We start from the raw sequence: 17,326 nt of genomic DNA, 5'->3' as shown, positions 1-17,326 counted from the left end.
AGACTGACACATAGACTCTTTTCTTTAAATTTTGAACAATTATTTTGGTTTTGTTTACATATCTAGAATATACTGTTTTTTGCCAATAAAATGGGTTGGACGGTTTTTAATGATACAGGAGGAAAAAAAGGATTAATGTGCAAAAACTTTTGACGTCACCAATAACAGTGGATAATGATTTCGATAGTAATTTGTCAAGAAGAGAAATAAGGAGATATGATAAATATATGGTCAATGAAAGACGCATTGCTTTTAAGTGTGCGGTCAGTTTTTTTAAAACCAGCAGATGACTTTTCATTTGTAAGGAGAAAGGTAACTTGGCCTGCTGTCTGCCACACAAGCTTACTTTGAAAACATAAAGGAATAATATTGTAAGAAGGAAAAAAGGTGAAACGACGTTCATTTTCGATTTTTTTATATTGATATCAGAAATAAATAAAAATGTTTTCAATTTTACTTTTTTAATATATATTTTTGATATTGCGTACTTAAACAGCAGAAACACTTAGTTCCATCTAAAAAAAATTGTCGCTGTTGTGGTAAGCTAGTGAATTTTAACCAGTTATAAAGATAAGTTTTTTGAATCCATAATAGGGAGATTTCGCCGTTTTACGTTTGCCCCCGTACGCTCCCGTACATAAGATTGAAGCAACTGCACATGCTCGGGTTTATTTTAGATGCTACGTATACTTGAGTTACGTTGGCGTGATTTATGCTACAAAAATAAAGCTTAAGGCACGCTATTTATTGCTGTTAAATGTTGCTTTCTGTGTAAGTCTACATACGAACTAAAAACATGGATATGGAATATGAACTTGAAAAATATATTGATGAAATTTAGAAATGAATCGAGTATCTTACAATCATTGGTTCACTCAATGAAAAATTAATTTTATTGGTCTTGTTTAACATTATGGCTGCCTTATTGTACTAGTTCCATAAGAAAGAAGATATATTTTCGCTATTTCAAAAATTATATATTCAATTTAAATATGTAATTTAGTTAAAAGAAGTTAAATAATCAATAGAAGTTCATTAATATAATTTTAAATAAAAATATATTGCATTCTTTATCCCTGAGTTCATCGAAATCTACCAAATTTTACAGTTATTATAATTTCATCGCTGAGTTCATATAATCTACACAAATTTTTCTGCTCACAAAATCACTATTTCACGTAATGCAAAGCATCCTGAATCGTATGCCGCAGCTTTAAAGAGATAGTCTACGCTCATTGTAAATGTTTGCATTAATCTTGTGATCTAAGTTAAAATGATATTCCACTAAGTTGACGTTTATAACATACGGATTTTTGCTAAATATCTTATTTTCACTTACGTAAGTTTGATATTTTTTTAACGGATGCCTGCACAATTCCTTGAAATCTCACGTACGGGAATTTAAGGAAGCTAACGTAAATTTATGAAATCTCCCTAATATTAGTGTTTTTGACGGTGACTTGGACGTAATAAAGACATGCATTGTTCTAGCGAACCTTTACTATCTAATGGTCGGTGATTATGGATCATTCAATTTATAACTCAGTATGGAACATTCAGTATGATTCACTGAGAAATTTTCATAAACAGCATAACTCGATTTGAGTGAGATATAAAAAATTTTCTTTCAATTTCTGAGATTTAAAACAAAAAATGCCATAGATTAATAATGAGTTTTCAACAGTTCTGCTCCCACAAGTAAAGGAAGAAAAAATTAACAACATTTTTACAACATACTTTTATTAATCTTAACAACAAAATTTGTTCTACAAATATTCTTCACTCTATGTACAGGATATATAAATAAAAAGTCATCTAAACTAGTCATAGAATTCTTCCATCCGAAATCTTCGAATATGAAAAAGGCTTGTAAGCACAGTAGTTGAGGTAGAGGAAACCATCTTTGTCCCTCTCCTCATCATACACTTCTCCCATCTTCTTACTAAAAAAACAAAAATCACACTTTAAAATTTAAAACTACACTGGGAAAAACAATTGAAGGGATAAATGCTTTTTTTTACTATAAAAAACTAACGAAGCATATAAAAAAGTCAAAAACATCATCGGATATGAGACCAAAATACTGGAAAACAAAAATGGGCACAACCTTTACCCTAATTTAGGAAAATGGTCACTTATTCAGCTTAGCAGCTGACCAACATCTTGTCAGTCAGAGAAAAATATGACTAATAAGATGTATAGTCACCTCTACCAGCTATACAGGTCTAGCATCAGTGTTTCTTATTGTTTACGGGGGTCTTTATCAATCCCTGTATCCTGGACCACAGAGGTCCTTTTCGACAATGTTAGAGGACCGATATCGACTCCCAATTTCTCTTCAGACGAAAACACATCTCGAGTCGCCATCCAGACTGAATCACGATTCCTCACTGAAGAGGACCTGCTCTCAATCCTTCTCTATCCAAAAAAGGTTTTCGCGGCACCGTGTTAGATGGTGCTTTTGTGATTTACAGTCAAAGGGATGCAGACTCTAAGGCGTATGCATCATGTATGTGGGAGACTGTTATCTGTGAAACGGAAGTTTTTGTTGCATTATACAGTAATGTTGCTGTCGCAGGTCTATTACTTTTGGCTAAAAGCCTCAAATAACGGTCTTAATCCGGCGTTGATCCTCTTCTGCGGACTTGGGTAGATCGGCTGACCACTGTTCCTGCCTCGGTGAACTGTTTTCACGAACTATACTTCTCGAAGCCCCGAGGTCCATGCAATAGGTAGACAGTGGCTGGCCCACCTCGAGTTTTCCAACTATCCTCCATCTTTGACATAGACAATGACACCAGGCTAGACTAACAATGTGTAAAGAAAAAATTTAAAAAACAAGGATTGGGCTAAGCTAGAATGTTTCAAAACATCCTTACAATACGAGCTTCGGCGATCAAATGTTGTAGCTCTGCACAAATGCGACCACAACGCCACAGCCTTACAATGTCACAAGCCATTACATGACAGTGCTATTAGCGAAAAGTTTAGCTATCATCTGATACCTCATTCACGTATAGACATTAGTTTTGTTCTTTTCTATAAAAAACCGTTCTTCCCTTTAATTGTTTTAATTAGCGTGCATAAAATATATTAAACTCGCAGAAAACCTAGCATTTAAGCTTTACCAAAGCTATGACAGCCTGTTTGCATGTTTACGAATAGTTTTATTAAATAACGCTTGCCTTCGTTTGCATTATTTAAAATATTGTCATTATTTTGTCTACCATTGCTTTGGAAAAAACATAAGTAATAATACAAAAAAAAAAAAAAAAAAAAGAAAAAATTGTGAAATGTCTGAGATTTTTAAAGTTGCCTCTGGCAAGAATAGATTTGAATGTAAGCATATTTGGTATCTTAGATCGATTTTGTTAACAGTTAGAAAACAGTAGTTCTGGATTACTTTGAAAGTAAGAGCTCATCATCGGCAATGAGGTGGACTGCTGTGTCTGCTGTGACAAACATGTTCCTTTGCACCATCATGGTGAAATCAGCCACACTCAGATCCCTAGGGATGAGGTACTTCTCCTTCTGTGAAGTGGGTGATGTAACATCTGGTAGCTTCTCCAATATCACCTAAATATATCACAAAACAAATAATTACATACTTTCACAACGGGATAGTCTATTTACAGGGAATAAAAGTGAAGCTTAAAATCATCAAGTCGAGATTATATTTATACCAGTTCTAAATTCATATTGTTAAAAAAAAATGCTGTAAATTAAGAGTGTTTTTGAGCTTAGCATATTTTACATGGATAGATGAATAAATTGCGCAAAATTGTGACTAATGCCGTGAACCTTCCACAATAAAGAAAATGCCGAATTTCACCGGTGAATGTCAACAATCACATAGTCGCTTTGGTGAATGTCCGAAATACTTGCTCTATCCGATTTGATATTAATTTATTCCTTGAATTTCAATATCTGCTGAGGATAGATTAGGAGAAACATCAGTGTATGGAGTACCAGTTAAATGAGTACTGGGCAGTGACACTTGACCTTAAAAAAACATCAATGTAAGGTATACCGGGCGGTGGCACTTAACTAGACCTAGTATATATTTCGGACATTTACGAAAGCGACTATGTGATTGTCAATATTCACCAGAAAAAGTAAACAACCACTCATTTCTGTCATTCACAGTAACCGATATATATCAATCTGCGAGCCAACAAACAAACTCACGCTGTTTCGAACTTGATTGTGAACAATCTAATGACGATATCCAAAGTACGCCAAAATCAGAGTGTTTAGAAGTAAAAGCAATTCACATATGGTATGAGCTTGGTGTGTAAGCATTTTATATTTTTATCATTTAGATTTAACTACATTCTTCAAAGTAAATGAGCACTTGATTTGGAAACTTAAAATGTTCCTTCGCACAATTGTTTGGGTGGTTCATCATCTAATTCCATGAGATGTTACACCACTGTTTTTACACTGTAGTCAATCGCTTAGTAGAGGCATACAGCCAGAAAAAATTCTAAAATATTATTTTTAAGTATTAAAGTTGCCTCATATAATGGACGCTAGGTCTCAAGAATTAAAACTAGAACAATTATGTTTTGTACTTACAGGTATACTGTTAGGATACTGGCGAAGAATCTCCTTCGACTCCTCCCTCCTGACTTCTGCAAAAGAAAAAGACACTATAAGCTCTAGAAATTGGGTACTTGTACTTCATGAAGAAGATCATGTTACCCACACATGTGATCTATGACGTCAGGGCAAGCTGATCGTTTTATTACATTTTATTTTATAACCGTCGTTGCACAGCCGACCCAATTTTTCGGGTTTTCGACTACTAATGTTATGTAAGCACGAAATTTATGGTGAAAGAATATAGAATGAGACACTTAAGAGAATTGATACTTGACGGGCTTGATTTACTCGAAATGGACTGGAAAGAGCAGTTGCTAATGTAAACAAATGCCGCGTTTCAACAATCAATCAGGATCGAGACACAACACTACGTCACTTGCAGGTAATCCATTTCAAAATTTGTTCGATTATGAATTGCGGAATTAGAGCTTTCAAAAATCGTATTGTTATTATTGTTATTATTATTATTATAGTTTTGCGAAATTTGTTCGATTATAAATTGTAGAATCAGAGTTTTCAAAAATACTATTATTATTTTGCATTGAAAAATTTGTTCGATTATAATTCACAGATTCGACGCTCTCAAAAATCGTACTTTTCTTGTTTTTTTAATTGCAAAATTTGTTCTGTAATGAATTCCGGAATCAGAGATTTTATAAATCGTATTAATGGAACGCCGGCCAGGTGGCCGAGCGGTTTGCGCGCCTGACTGCGGAGCCAATGGCTGCGTGTTCGAATCCCGCTCTGAGTATGGATATTTCTCTCTATGTGTTGTCCTGTGATGCGTGAGTGTGGCTCACCCTATGAACGAATTTGTGGCAGTGTGGCGCTCCGTGACTTTGGTTCACAGGTGCCCACTGGGTAACGTGAAATGAGTAACAATTCCGGTTTAACAATTCTAAGGCGAAAAATAAAGTTCAGTGCCTGCCATTTGAAAAAAAAAAAATCGTATTATTTTTAAATTCAAAATTCGTTTGGAAACGTTGGTTAAGAAATTCAGAATCTTCCGGAAAAAACTAACGGAATCAGAACGTTCAAACATCGTATGTATTTTTATTACAAGCTTTTTTCGATTGTTATTAGCGACAGCAAAAATTCTACGTCGATTTGAAAACAAGCGATTAGAAATTACTTCACTTTAAGGAAAATTGCACTTTCGATCTTCAGATTTCATAGTAAAATGAAACAAAATTAGGTGTCAATAATTGTTGGGAATGAAATAACCATTTCTTAGAAGCAAGGTGATAACAAGCTGAACATTTTCTAAATGAAGACAATGCTATGAAAACATTTAACGAATTTTTTCCCTTCAGGGTGCCGAATGATTATTTTTTTTTTCATTTCTTCAATAATTAACATTTTTAATCTTGTTTTTTTGTATTTCTGCTTGGTAAAAAACATAGTATGGTATTTTTTTAATGAAAAATACGCATTGATTTCCCAAATTTCTAAGCATCCTGAATTTTTGTTGAATTTACTTAGTTATTTCAAGATAAATAATTTGTTTTAAAAAAATAATTACAAAAAAAAAATGTTAATACATATTTGAAAACTTGTACTTTTTTAAAAAAATTATTTTTAACCTGTGGTTTAACATATAAAAACCTATTTAATGCATATCATTTCAAAAATTAAAGTTCACTTTAGATTTTTTCTGTTACAGTTCACGTATTTTTTATTTGATAGATTTTTAACGTTATTTTCACGTTTTTTTTATTTAATAGATAGATTCAATAATCAGATTTTTATTTCATGATATGTAAATCTTTTTACGATTGAAACGTCAAATTTCATAAATATAATAGTTCATTGGAACGAACTATTAAGTTGAAAAGTCAGAAAGAAGAGATACTTTTAATAAATAAGCTTACACTCGAATTTTTGATCCTTAAAATAGAGAGAAGTAGTTTAAGTAATATTAAGTAAGTTTCAATAATTTAATCAAGATAGTGAGTTAAAATTACGGTACCTTTCATGTTATTTCTTACGTATTTCAATATATCTCTAAAACTAATAATGTGAATCGAAAAATTATTATTATTATTTGCAAATATTCTTTCTAGTAAAGTAATTCTATTATATAATAACATGAAAGGTACCGTAATTATATAACGCTACATTTTAAGATTAACTTATTTGAATTAGTCTGAACTTATTTACCGCTTCAAAATTATTATTTTTTGATATAAATTACATTAGTGTGCCATTACAAACTAGCGTTAAAGAAATTATTTAAATCAAAATAAAAAATGGTAGTTAGTGGAAGAAAATATCCATTTAATTTTTATATAAATTTTCAACCATTATTTCATAATGATACTGTGTACACCTCTGTACTGAAGTGTTCCTCCTGTGAAAGGATTAAACAAATTTCAAAACCCAGTTTCACGTCACGTAGATCGATTTGTGAGTCCAAAGTCTATACAGAAGAACTATTATAGATGTGTAGACGTTTAAATAATTTTCTTCAATGTACTTAGAAATATAGATAATAAATTTACGTCGATCACAGCATTTATTTTAAATAATAATAAATACACTTCAGTTTGCTGAAGGTTTCTCTTTCATTATATTAAGAATTATAGGATATAGATTCGCATAGAATATCATAAAAAATATTATAATTAATTAAAGAATTATAGATGTGGATTTGTAGGTTCTTGATAATTATACAGGTTATTTGCGAAAAATGCTTCGTTTTTTATACTATGGTAGAGCAATAGAATATTGTGCTTAATATAAAAAATAATAGTAATTATCATAATCAATTTATTAATCATATATGTAGATATACAGGTGTTTGATAAATATATGGAATACTTATTACGATTGGAGAAATATTAGGTTTTTCATGATTTATAAATAAAACTGTAGTAGATAAATTTATATAGATTATCATATTAATTATCATAATGCAGATTTACAGGTGTTTGATAGCTATACCGATTATTGGTCAAAAGTATTGCATTTCTTTAGTTTAAATAAGCCCAAAGATATAATTATATTAATTATCACAATTAATTATAGAAATCAAAGAAAATTTATACATATTGAATATCTTAGTAGAATCACAATTAATCATAGAATTATAGATACAGACAAGTTACAATTTTGTAGGTGTGTAATAGTTGTATATGTTACCGCTTAAGTGCAAAAATTAATTGTTATACAGATTATCTAAACTAATGTGGAAATTAATTATCGTGACTGGTTAAAGTGCCGTATATCTTAAGAATTAAGTTAAAACAATCAATATTAATATTAGATATGTAATATGCACATTAGTGGCTTTCTAGCTTTAGCAGGAACATTTACGAAGTGCATTGCGTTTCGATCACTTAGATTAAACCGAAGAAGTAATCATAGTAATTATCTCAGATAATTATAGAAACGAAAAGAGATATGTTAGAATATCATAGTAAGATCGCAATTAATTATCGAATTTCAGGTATCGAGATGTTGTGATTTTGTAGGTGCGTAATATCTGTATGGATAACTTACAGAATATTTTGCGTTTCTTGTACTTAGAAGATAGAACTATAGAAGATAGATTTACATAGATTATCATAGTAATTATTATAATCAATTAAAGAAAATTTGTTTGAAATTAATTTTTAATATTATTTACAGCTATATAACAAGTTATTGGTAGATATTAAGAATAAAAAATTTTTTATGTTGTACAAAAAGTCACGAAATTCTAAGAAATTGTGTCATTATATACATCATTGTTTTTTTAATTGAAATTAAGAAGCAGTCAAAATGACCTCCTTGGGCAATCTAGTGTTAATCTTTCTCTTGCGTAGATGTTTTTCGATTGTCTTAGAAGAATAGATGATGGAAGATAGATATAGATTACCATAGTAATTATCTTAATTAATTTGAGAAACGGAAGAAGATTAAATATAATAATACAATTAATTACGAAGTTATAGATATTGGTTACAGTTGTTATAGATAAATGTATACCACTCTACAATTGAAAAAAACAACAATAACATAAGTGCTACACAATCACATTAGATTTTGATAAAAACTGCTTCCCTTGCTAATCAACGCTAAACTAGAATTTCAGGTAACTGATAAAAAAATTTGATTTTTGAACTAAAATCTTTTTGCAATTTGTGGCTTACCATAAAAAAATGCCAAATATATAAAAAACTCAATTTTCAAATTTTTTTTTGGTCTGATTTTTCTATTACAGGGCAAATTAGGTGTTTAACACTAGAAAGACTGAAATTTAATGTATACCTATGTTGCCCAAAAGCAGTCAAAATGACTGCATTTTGAAGGAATAACTAATGTGTAAAGAAATTTGTTTAATTAATTTTTAATATTTTTTATATTATTTACAGCTATATAACAAGTTATTAGTAAATATCAACAATAAAAAAATTTACTTCAATTGGAAAGAAAATATTAATTTATGCATTATTACCCGAACATTTTTCGCAAATGAAAAAACAGTTAAAAAGCAGTCAAAATGACTTCCTCTAGGCAGCCTAATAATTCGGAAGATAACAACTTACTGAATGTTTTGCGTTTCTTGTACTTCCACTCTGTTTTGCCAGGGCTCCTAAACGTGAGATCACTGCAGTCAGATTCTGACCGGTCGCTCGAGGAAATCGAGGGCGACCTGGAGAAATAGTTCCTTACATTCAATGAATAGCTCTTCTCGGCGATTTGCACTCGCCTAGCGCTATTATAACACGAAACGTACGACAGTTTTGTAGTGGGCGGCCGAAACCTTAAAAAGTAAGATGAAAGCGAGCACTGAGCAGCAACTGCTGGATTTGCCTCCTGCTGGCTAGAAAGAAGTGATAAGGGCAAAAATGATCCGTTTTTATGCGGAATCCAGACTGCGGTGACGATTTATCTAATCAGTTCAATTCTTTTGTTGACGTAAAAGATACCTAACAGATATTGCATCGATTGCCGAATCTTTACAACAGTGCTGCTAGTAGGAATCCAAAAAGAATTTTACTGTCCTATTTTGCAAAAAAAAAGAGTTTAAAGAAAATTTATAATTTTGTAAGCAATTGATTTTACATAATTTTATTAATACAGTATATTCTTGATATCTCAAATTTGAAGGCCGCTAAAAAAATTTCGAGATAACAAAGTTAGAGCAGAATATGTTCTAAAAGGATAAAAAAAAATATAGTCTGGTCTGAAACATTACTCTAAAAAGTAGAGTTATGAAACATAAGAAAAACTACAATTAAATATACATGTAATGATGACAGTTGACTGCAAATTTAAATGCAGCAAAGATAACTTTATTTTTAAAAGTAAGACGAAAAATAATTATCCATTAAATAGAAAATTGATTTATAATGAACTTACATCGTGGTTTTAGTGAAATGTTGTTATGTCAATATATTGACATAACAACATTTAAACCTTGTATGTCAATATATATATATATATATATTGACATAACAAGGTTTTCTAGATATCAAGAGTACACTGTAATTGGTTTTAAACTTTTCTGTTATATTGGATCGAAAATAGTTCTGCAGTGCGTTAATTGCTTTAAAATTATAAATAGTTATAAAAAGTAGCCCAAATAATATTGAAATGCATTTTTTTTTAATCACATATATGGTATAAAAAATTATAAGGAAGTAGAATTAAAATTTAAAGAAAATTTTTTTTTAAAATCTAATTTAGCAAATAAAACTCTAATAAGCGATGTGTTGACAATTAATCTACATTATTAACACAAAAACCTTACCCAGGGTGTAGTCTTAGAAAAATCGCATTGTGGTAGCGAATAAAAAACAAACTTAGATAATTTAATACATTAATTACGACAACTAAATATTATGTTTGGAGGAAAATATATCTGAAGGAAAACTAAGGGCTACGAGATGACTTAAAGCTACATTTTAAATTCGCGTAATGTTAGCATTAACTTGAATTTACTAGAAATATTAACCGTGGGAGTCATACAAATATTGACCTGTCTATGCTAGTCAAGTGTAGTCATTTGATCTTATAAGTTCAATATCTCTTAATTAAAGAAAGGCATTGAAAAAGTGATTATCAAAATATATAATAAGCATAATCATTTATGACATATTATCTATGATTGGTCATAAGGATGAATAAGAATAATATAAAGCAAACATTAAGACGTTACTTTTAAAACATGTAAATACTGTATTTTAGTTTGCAACTTAACGCTCGTGTTTTGTCCTGTAACTACCATTATGAAGCTATAACCCCGTTTTGCCAAATTGCCCAAATTTATAGAGAATATTTAAATGGTAAATAAAAAAAGTATTTTATTTTTGTTACACTAGATGCATGTCAACACACCTCTCCCTAATTCAAAAATAAGGGAGTTGGGAGCTACTATGGCCCGTTTTCAGAAATAATTAAAAACTTTCAACTGCTCTCCAGGTCGGGATAACCTTGTTGACAACGTGCTGGACTCGCGTTCGTGAGAACGAGGGTTCGAATTCAGACGGCTGAAAACTCCCTGGTGCATGTTAAATCTGTCGGATCACAAAGTACTCCATGTTACCATTACAAATTATACCCCTGGGGGGATACTGAATTGGAGATTGATAGTTCTCTGGTTCAGGTCAAAATTACGATCTGTGGATGTATGAATGGGGCCGCCCAATAAACGGGTGTGACGTATGGGTGTGGTAGAAGTCGGATCCTTGGCCACAGATGACGCCACTGGAAAGCAAGAACAATCCTTCCTTAAGGGCCTACCACAACAACAACCGCTCTCCTGACTAAACTGTTGGGGGACCAAATTTTCCAAATAGTTGCTATCCTTCATATTAGGATAATGAAAAACTCAAATCTGCTGAAATAAAGATATGTTTATTCAGAAGAAGCATGCTTCTTTTGAATAAATTGCAATTCTGTCTTTATTTATTAATTTTATTAAAAATTGTCATTAATTATTTAGCAGTTTGATGTTTTGTACCATTTAGATTGACATTTAGTTTGTGAAAATTGGGATGGACCAGAGACCCGGTGATTGATACTAAAACGTGAAAATCCAAAAGGCTCATGCAGATTCAGAAATTCCATTGTGTGAAAATTCATGATACTTCAAAATTAGTAATCCTTAAGTGAATATCAAAAGGTTATTTAGTGTACTACCTGTACATTCCTTTAAAAAAAGTGTGATTTAGAAAAACAATGCATGCCGTGTAAAATGAACGAAAATGCCATCGAAATCGGTTCGCAGTTTCCTGAGATATCTTATATCAGAATTTAGCAATTTTCCGTAGATTTAAGCGTTTTCACAGAATAATGGAAGTGGGCTGTACGCAATCATCTTGAGCAGTTTAGGCAACAAAATATTTTTTTCCGTTTCTTTATTTCTTAAAAAAAGGTTCTAGAGTGACATTACCCCTTAATCAAGATAAAATCGGTCTGAAAACAATTTCAAAATCGATGTTTTGTACACGTGTATATTCAATGTATGCTGGTTGCACACCTATAGGCTTCTTCTGGAATTGATGGGGATGATTTTGTTATCGGAATTTGGTAAGAATTTGCTTTCTTATCTCAATTTAACCATTAACGTCTTTTAACAGACTTTTTATCTTAAATGTCAAAATTAAACAAGTGCGGCAATTTTACCAGAACTCTTTTCTTCATGTAGGGGAAATGTTTGTTTTCTAATGGAATTTATCATTCAGTAACATGTAAAGTAAAATAAAGTTGTTTCTATAACTTGTCAGAGTACCAAATGAAGCTTTTTAGCAAATAATAATGATGTAAAATATGTAAAGCATAAAGAAAAGAGGAAATCATAACACTTATATTAAATAACCTTATATCTTCCAAGTTACTACCAAAAAAGTAAAATAAAAGAGTCGCTGCGAATGACAATTCCGTTGTTTGTTTTTTTCTATATGACATATATTTATCATTTTAATAACATCACTGACACATATTTATCATCTAAATCTTTACAAACTTTGTTGCATTTTTCGTTAAATGGGGAAAAAACCGACTTATTTAAAGAAAGGCAAAATCCCCTTACTCCATTTACAAGCAATTTAGTAAAAAAAATATTCTGAAAAAATTATTTTAATGTTCAATTTAATTATTGATTGATGAAATCAACAAATTCGATTTTTGAAGCATTAAAAGTGATTATATGACATAATTTTACGACATAATCAAAAGGCATCAAATACTGATTAAATTTGGGTGCTAAAAATAGCTTCTTCTCCACATAAATTCGTAGTAGCATTAAAATGCTAGAAAAAAATATTTACAGCAAAAAACATGATTGATAAAGCACTTATAGTTAAACAGTAAAACCAGTTGTCCTTAAATCATTTTATTAGTGTTTGCAAGAAAAGTTTTAAGCAACTACTTATATAAGTCCAAATAGTTTGTCCTTACGAGGAACTGATGTTGTTTTCCCCTCTATGCACTGAATATTTATTTATTTCATTTTTAATTATTGTTTTGTTTATGAATCCAATGATTCAAAAATTACTCGTTTACTTCATTTCACATTTTTGTCTGAATATTATTAATGTCTACACCATGCACTGTACAGAAATAATTTTACAGAAGTGATCACGTCTAAAAAAATACTTATTTATTTTATTTTAACAAGCTGAATGCCCGTTCTTCGTACGGGATGAAAAGAATAAGCATCAACAAATCAGTTCTGAAAAGCACTGCAAAATCAGCACTGTAAGACAAATACAGACACAAATAATAAAGCTGAGGGTGTTATAACATTATTTTATTATTATTTGTCGCCCTCCTCGGTAACTTTACGTTATTAGTTAAAGCAAAACATGCATTTAGTAACTCATCCCATCAAAATAAAGATTAACTGTATGCACTATCATCTAGCATAATGCTGTTGCTCGAGGCAACTCATGATACTTTGCCACACTCAAGCAACTCTCTCCCGTACTTATATCTTCGAAGGGCTTAGAAAATCTATCATAAGAATGAACAGCTTTGGCGTAGTTGCAATTGGCATCAAATTTACTCATAAAATACTTTCTACCCATATAAGAGTATATTTTGTATCCATTAAAGCTTAACCAATTACCACGACGTCAGTTGTGCCTATTACCAAAATTAATCATCATCGGAGTCAAGAATAATATGGCGACTTTTTACAGTTCTCCATACAGACATTTTCTCCATTAATTTGGTTTTTCATTTCATAGCTTATTTTTTTTTCAATTATTACCAAAATTAATTAAACATCATTGACGTCAACAATAGTTTGCGGATTTTTTATGCTCTCTAACAGGGTTTAGTAACATTTCTCCATTAATTTTACTCTTTATAGTGCATAGCTTATTATTTTACTTCATTTAGTAACTACTAATTACCATTGGCATCAATAATAATATTTTTTTTTTGTTTATTCTCAATGAATTAGTTTCATTTCTTCATTAATTTTGCTTATCAGGGCAAATTTTTTAAATTTCAATTACCGTTGATTTTAAATTGGTTAATTTTATAGTAACACGTTTTGAGAGAAGAACTATTATATACTTATTGAGAACTTATAGAGAACTTATTGAGAGAACTATTAGAGAACTATTATATACTTATTGAGAACTTATAGAGAACTTATTGAGAGAACTATTAGAGAACTATTATATAAACAAAATAATTAGTTGGTTTGAAATATCTTAGTAATACTTATTTGGTGACGTTTTGCTGCATGATCACTTTGATCCTTCAGATAGCGTGGCATAACGAATAAAAAATAAGTAAGTATTACAGAACGCACCATAAACAATTTTTTTTATTAGAGCTTTAAGCTAGCAAAAATCATTTAAAAATATTTTACGAAACTGAATCGTTTATAGTTCACTTTAAAACAATGGTTTCCACTAAGCCAATGAGAAAATTCCATTTCGTAAATGTCTCTGAATTAAAAATATATATAAAAAATCACAAATAGGTCTTAGTCATTTGTTTACAATTGTACTCATTCAGTTTCGTGTCGAATGTCGTATTTTTAGAGCTCTCGGTTTTTACTAAAATCCTGTATACAGACACACACAAACTCTTTATTTTACTATATGCATAGATTACTGTTTTGTGAGTGGATCTAACTATTCAAACATTTCAAGTTTACTCAACTTTCTTTTTTTGTTTGTTTTTATCTTGTTTTGTTTTTCGAATTACTTTCACTCTCTTTTTAAAAAAAAAGTGAAGCATAGAAATATAGACGCGTCCAAATGAGTGAAGTAAAGAAAAATTTTCGAAGGAAGCCTTTGTTGTTGTTATCTTGTCCAAGTAGTGCAGAGGAATCAAATAGCACCAAAGACGTCCGAAATGGTCATGGCAATCTATGGAAATGAGATTAGCCAAAGCCAAAAAGGTTTAACTTCTGCCCGTTTATCCGCGGAAAGTATTTTATTTCCCTTCTACCACCCCAAGAAGGATCCATTGGATGATGTTTTCTATACTAGGGTGCACTGCAAGGTTTTTACTGATTATATTTCCGGGTTACTGTTTCCGGTATATTTTGAAGCTATTGGCTCACAATGTAATTATTGAGTTTTGAGATTCTCTTGAGTAGTATTTCTGGCATACGTATATTTGTTACCTGGTTTATTATTTGTATTTGAAAAGAAGAATCGCTATAAGAATTGTCATTTGTAAAAAAAGAATTGTTATGAAACACTTCTTACCTTGTCAACACTATACCAACTTCAAAATTTAAACTTAAATGATAATTCGTAAAATGAACTTAATCTCGCTGCTGGAACAATATGCTAATGCTAACGAATGATGGTGCTCGACTTGCAACAGGAACAAACAGTAATAAACAAGTGAAAAGAGGCCAATCCGGAACTGCCAATAAAGATAGCTCTTTCTAAATCTAGCAACCACGTCACCTTTTTTAAACATTACATCTATAAATAACCAAAACAAACTTTCACTTCAAACTCACCGAAATGACTTAATGTCATTAATATCTTATGAAATTTACCAGATTTGAACTCAGAAATTACATAAATTTATTTCTGTTATTAAAAAAAAATTATCCTTCTGAAAATATCGCTTTGCATAACAAGCTGCAGTAAGCAGCTGTATACTTTCTAACCGGAAGTATAACGGGTCAAGAGCTCGAGATTGTTCTTATTTACATTTATATTGAAAACACCATCCATGGAGGCATTCCCCTATCCTCATTCTGGGAACGCGACCTATAGGGGTTACAAGCTCCCATAAGGGGAAGGAAGCTTTTTTAATTTTTATATGCTCCAGCTCCATATAATGAAAACTCCAATTGAATAAGTTTGAGTGCTCTATAAATCTAGTTTAAATACAATGGAAAAATATTACCTATCCAGCTGCCTCGACACCAGTGACCAATATTTGCTGAGAGTTCTAAATGACTGCAACTGGTTTATCTGTTACCATTACTTTTTCGTCGAAGCTGAAACTACATATCAAAATCAATGCTTAAGAAACGTCTCAATCCCTTTACAGTGTTTTCACGAGACGTAACTCACGTAACTATTTATTATCAACAAGGAATGTCACGTTTTTCGGGAAAGAAAACTAAGGTTGTTTGGGTTCCCTAAAAACAAATACTTCGAGATAGTTCTGTTTTCTTTCATTAACCTTCTCAAGTATAATTTATTTCCCTAAAATTCTCTCACGAATGTTTTGTACGTTGCGCAAAAAAGTAAACCTTTAATAACTTTTAATATAATGATCGGATCATGTTCTAGAACTCTATCTCACATTAATTAACGTGTATTAGATTAGGTCCTCGAACCGTTAAGATTGAATCTTAGTACGCAGAGATATGATGATTTTATAATAAGTCTTTAAAGATTGTGGCTTTTTTTCTCAGCACTCAACGAGTTATTTTACAAGATTTCAATTTATATACAAGATTTCGTAATTTGAAATATCCTTTACTTAAATTAATTAACGTGTATAAGATTAGGTCCTCGAACCGTTAAGATTGAATCTTAGTACGCAGAGATATGATGATTTTATAATAAGTCTTTAAAGATTGTGGCTTTTTTTCTCAGCACTCAACGAGTTATTTTACAAGATTTCAATTTATATACAAGATTTCGTAATTTGAAATATCTTTTGCTTAAATTAATTAACTTGTATAAGATTAGGTCCTCGAACCGTTAAGATTGAATCTTAGTACGCAGAGATATGATGATTTTATAGAAAGACTTTAAAGAAAATCTTTTTTTTTTCTTGTGTGCTTTTTATTTTTTATTATTTTTTTTACATTTTTTTGGTACTCTACAAGTTAGTTGTATATCGTTATTTTTTTGTATATCGTTAATAAATATTTATTTATTACCCTTGAAATTTTTTTTTAAAACTTCATCCTCGGAATAGAACTTGTAAGTAATTGCGAAACTAAGCATTTTTATGCTAGAATTGACTTTTGGAAATTGTTCAAACCACAGAAAACAAACACTCAAACATCCCCGTAGTTATATAAATAGATTCCAAGTAACAACACGATAACAGCCATTTCGAACTCAATTATTTGATTATGACAATGCTTCCCCAGCTCTCTCTGAAACTCGATTGCTTTCTTATCACTGAGACCTTGTTGTTGCCAACTGCACAAAGTGAAAATATAGAGAAAAAAAATCACCTTATCATTTTATTTCTGATAGCAAACTTCACGAAATCAATTGTTTCCAGGTGCCCTTTTTTATCCAGCTATCAGACTATAGTTATTTTTTTTTCAGTGATAATC

At 30.8% G+C, this 17,326-nt stretch overlaps 1 protein-coding gene across 1 annotated transcript; it reads right to left on the bottom strand.

Moving 5' to 3' along the window:
- Positions 1-1,723: 1,723 nt before the first annotated feature.
- LOC147807554 (uncharacterized) lies at positions 1,724-11,404 on the bottom strand. Its single transcript, XM_087166684.1, has 5 exons — positions 11,209-11,404; positions 9,135-9,464; positions 4,579-4,634; positions 3,404-3,576; positions 1,724-1,942 (listed from the first exon to the last, which is right to left on the bottom strand). The coding sequence occupies exons 1-5, from the start codon at positions 11,402-11,404 to the stop codon at positions 1,825-1,827; spliced, it is 873 nt and encodes a 290-aa protein (XP_087022810.1). The 3' UTR covers positions 1,724-1,824.
- Positions 11,405-17,326: the final 5,922 nt, after the last annotated feature.

The sequence above is a fragment of the Parasteatoda tepidariorum genome, chromosome 6, assembly GCF_982258835.1.
Source record: "Parasteatoda tepidariorum strain Cologne lab strain chromosome 6, Ptep-v5.0, whole genome shotgun sequence".
Taxonomy (NCBI): domain Eukaryota; kingdom Metazoa; phylum Arthropoda; class Arachnida; order Araneae; family Theridiidae; genus Parasteatoda; species Parasteatoda tepidariorum.
This window is presented reverse-complemented; position numbering and strand designations above follow the sequence as displayed.

What these genes read in the sequence shown, in the direction of transcription:
- LOC147807554 (XM_087166684.1), bottom strand. Translation starts at nt 11,404, where the DNA reads ATGAAGGATAGCAACTATTTGGAAAATTTGGTCCCCCAACAGTTTAGT. An exon ending in AGTATCCTAACAGTATACCT is followed by an intron (nt 3,577 to 4,578) that starts GTAAGTACAAAA and finishes TGATATATTTAG; the next exon opens with GTGATATTGGAGAAGCTACC. An exon ending in GATGAGCTCTTACTTTCAAA is followed by an intron (nt 1,943 to 3,403) that starts GTAATCCAGAAC and finishes TTGTTTTTTTAG; the next exon opens with TAAGAAGATGGGAGAAGTGT.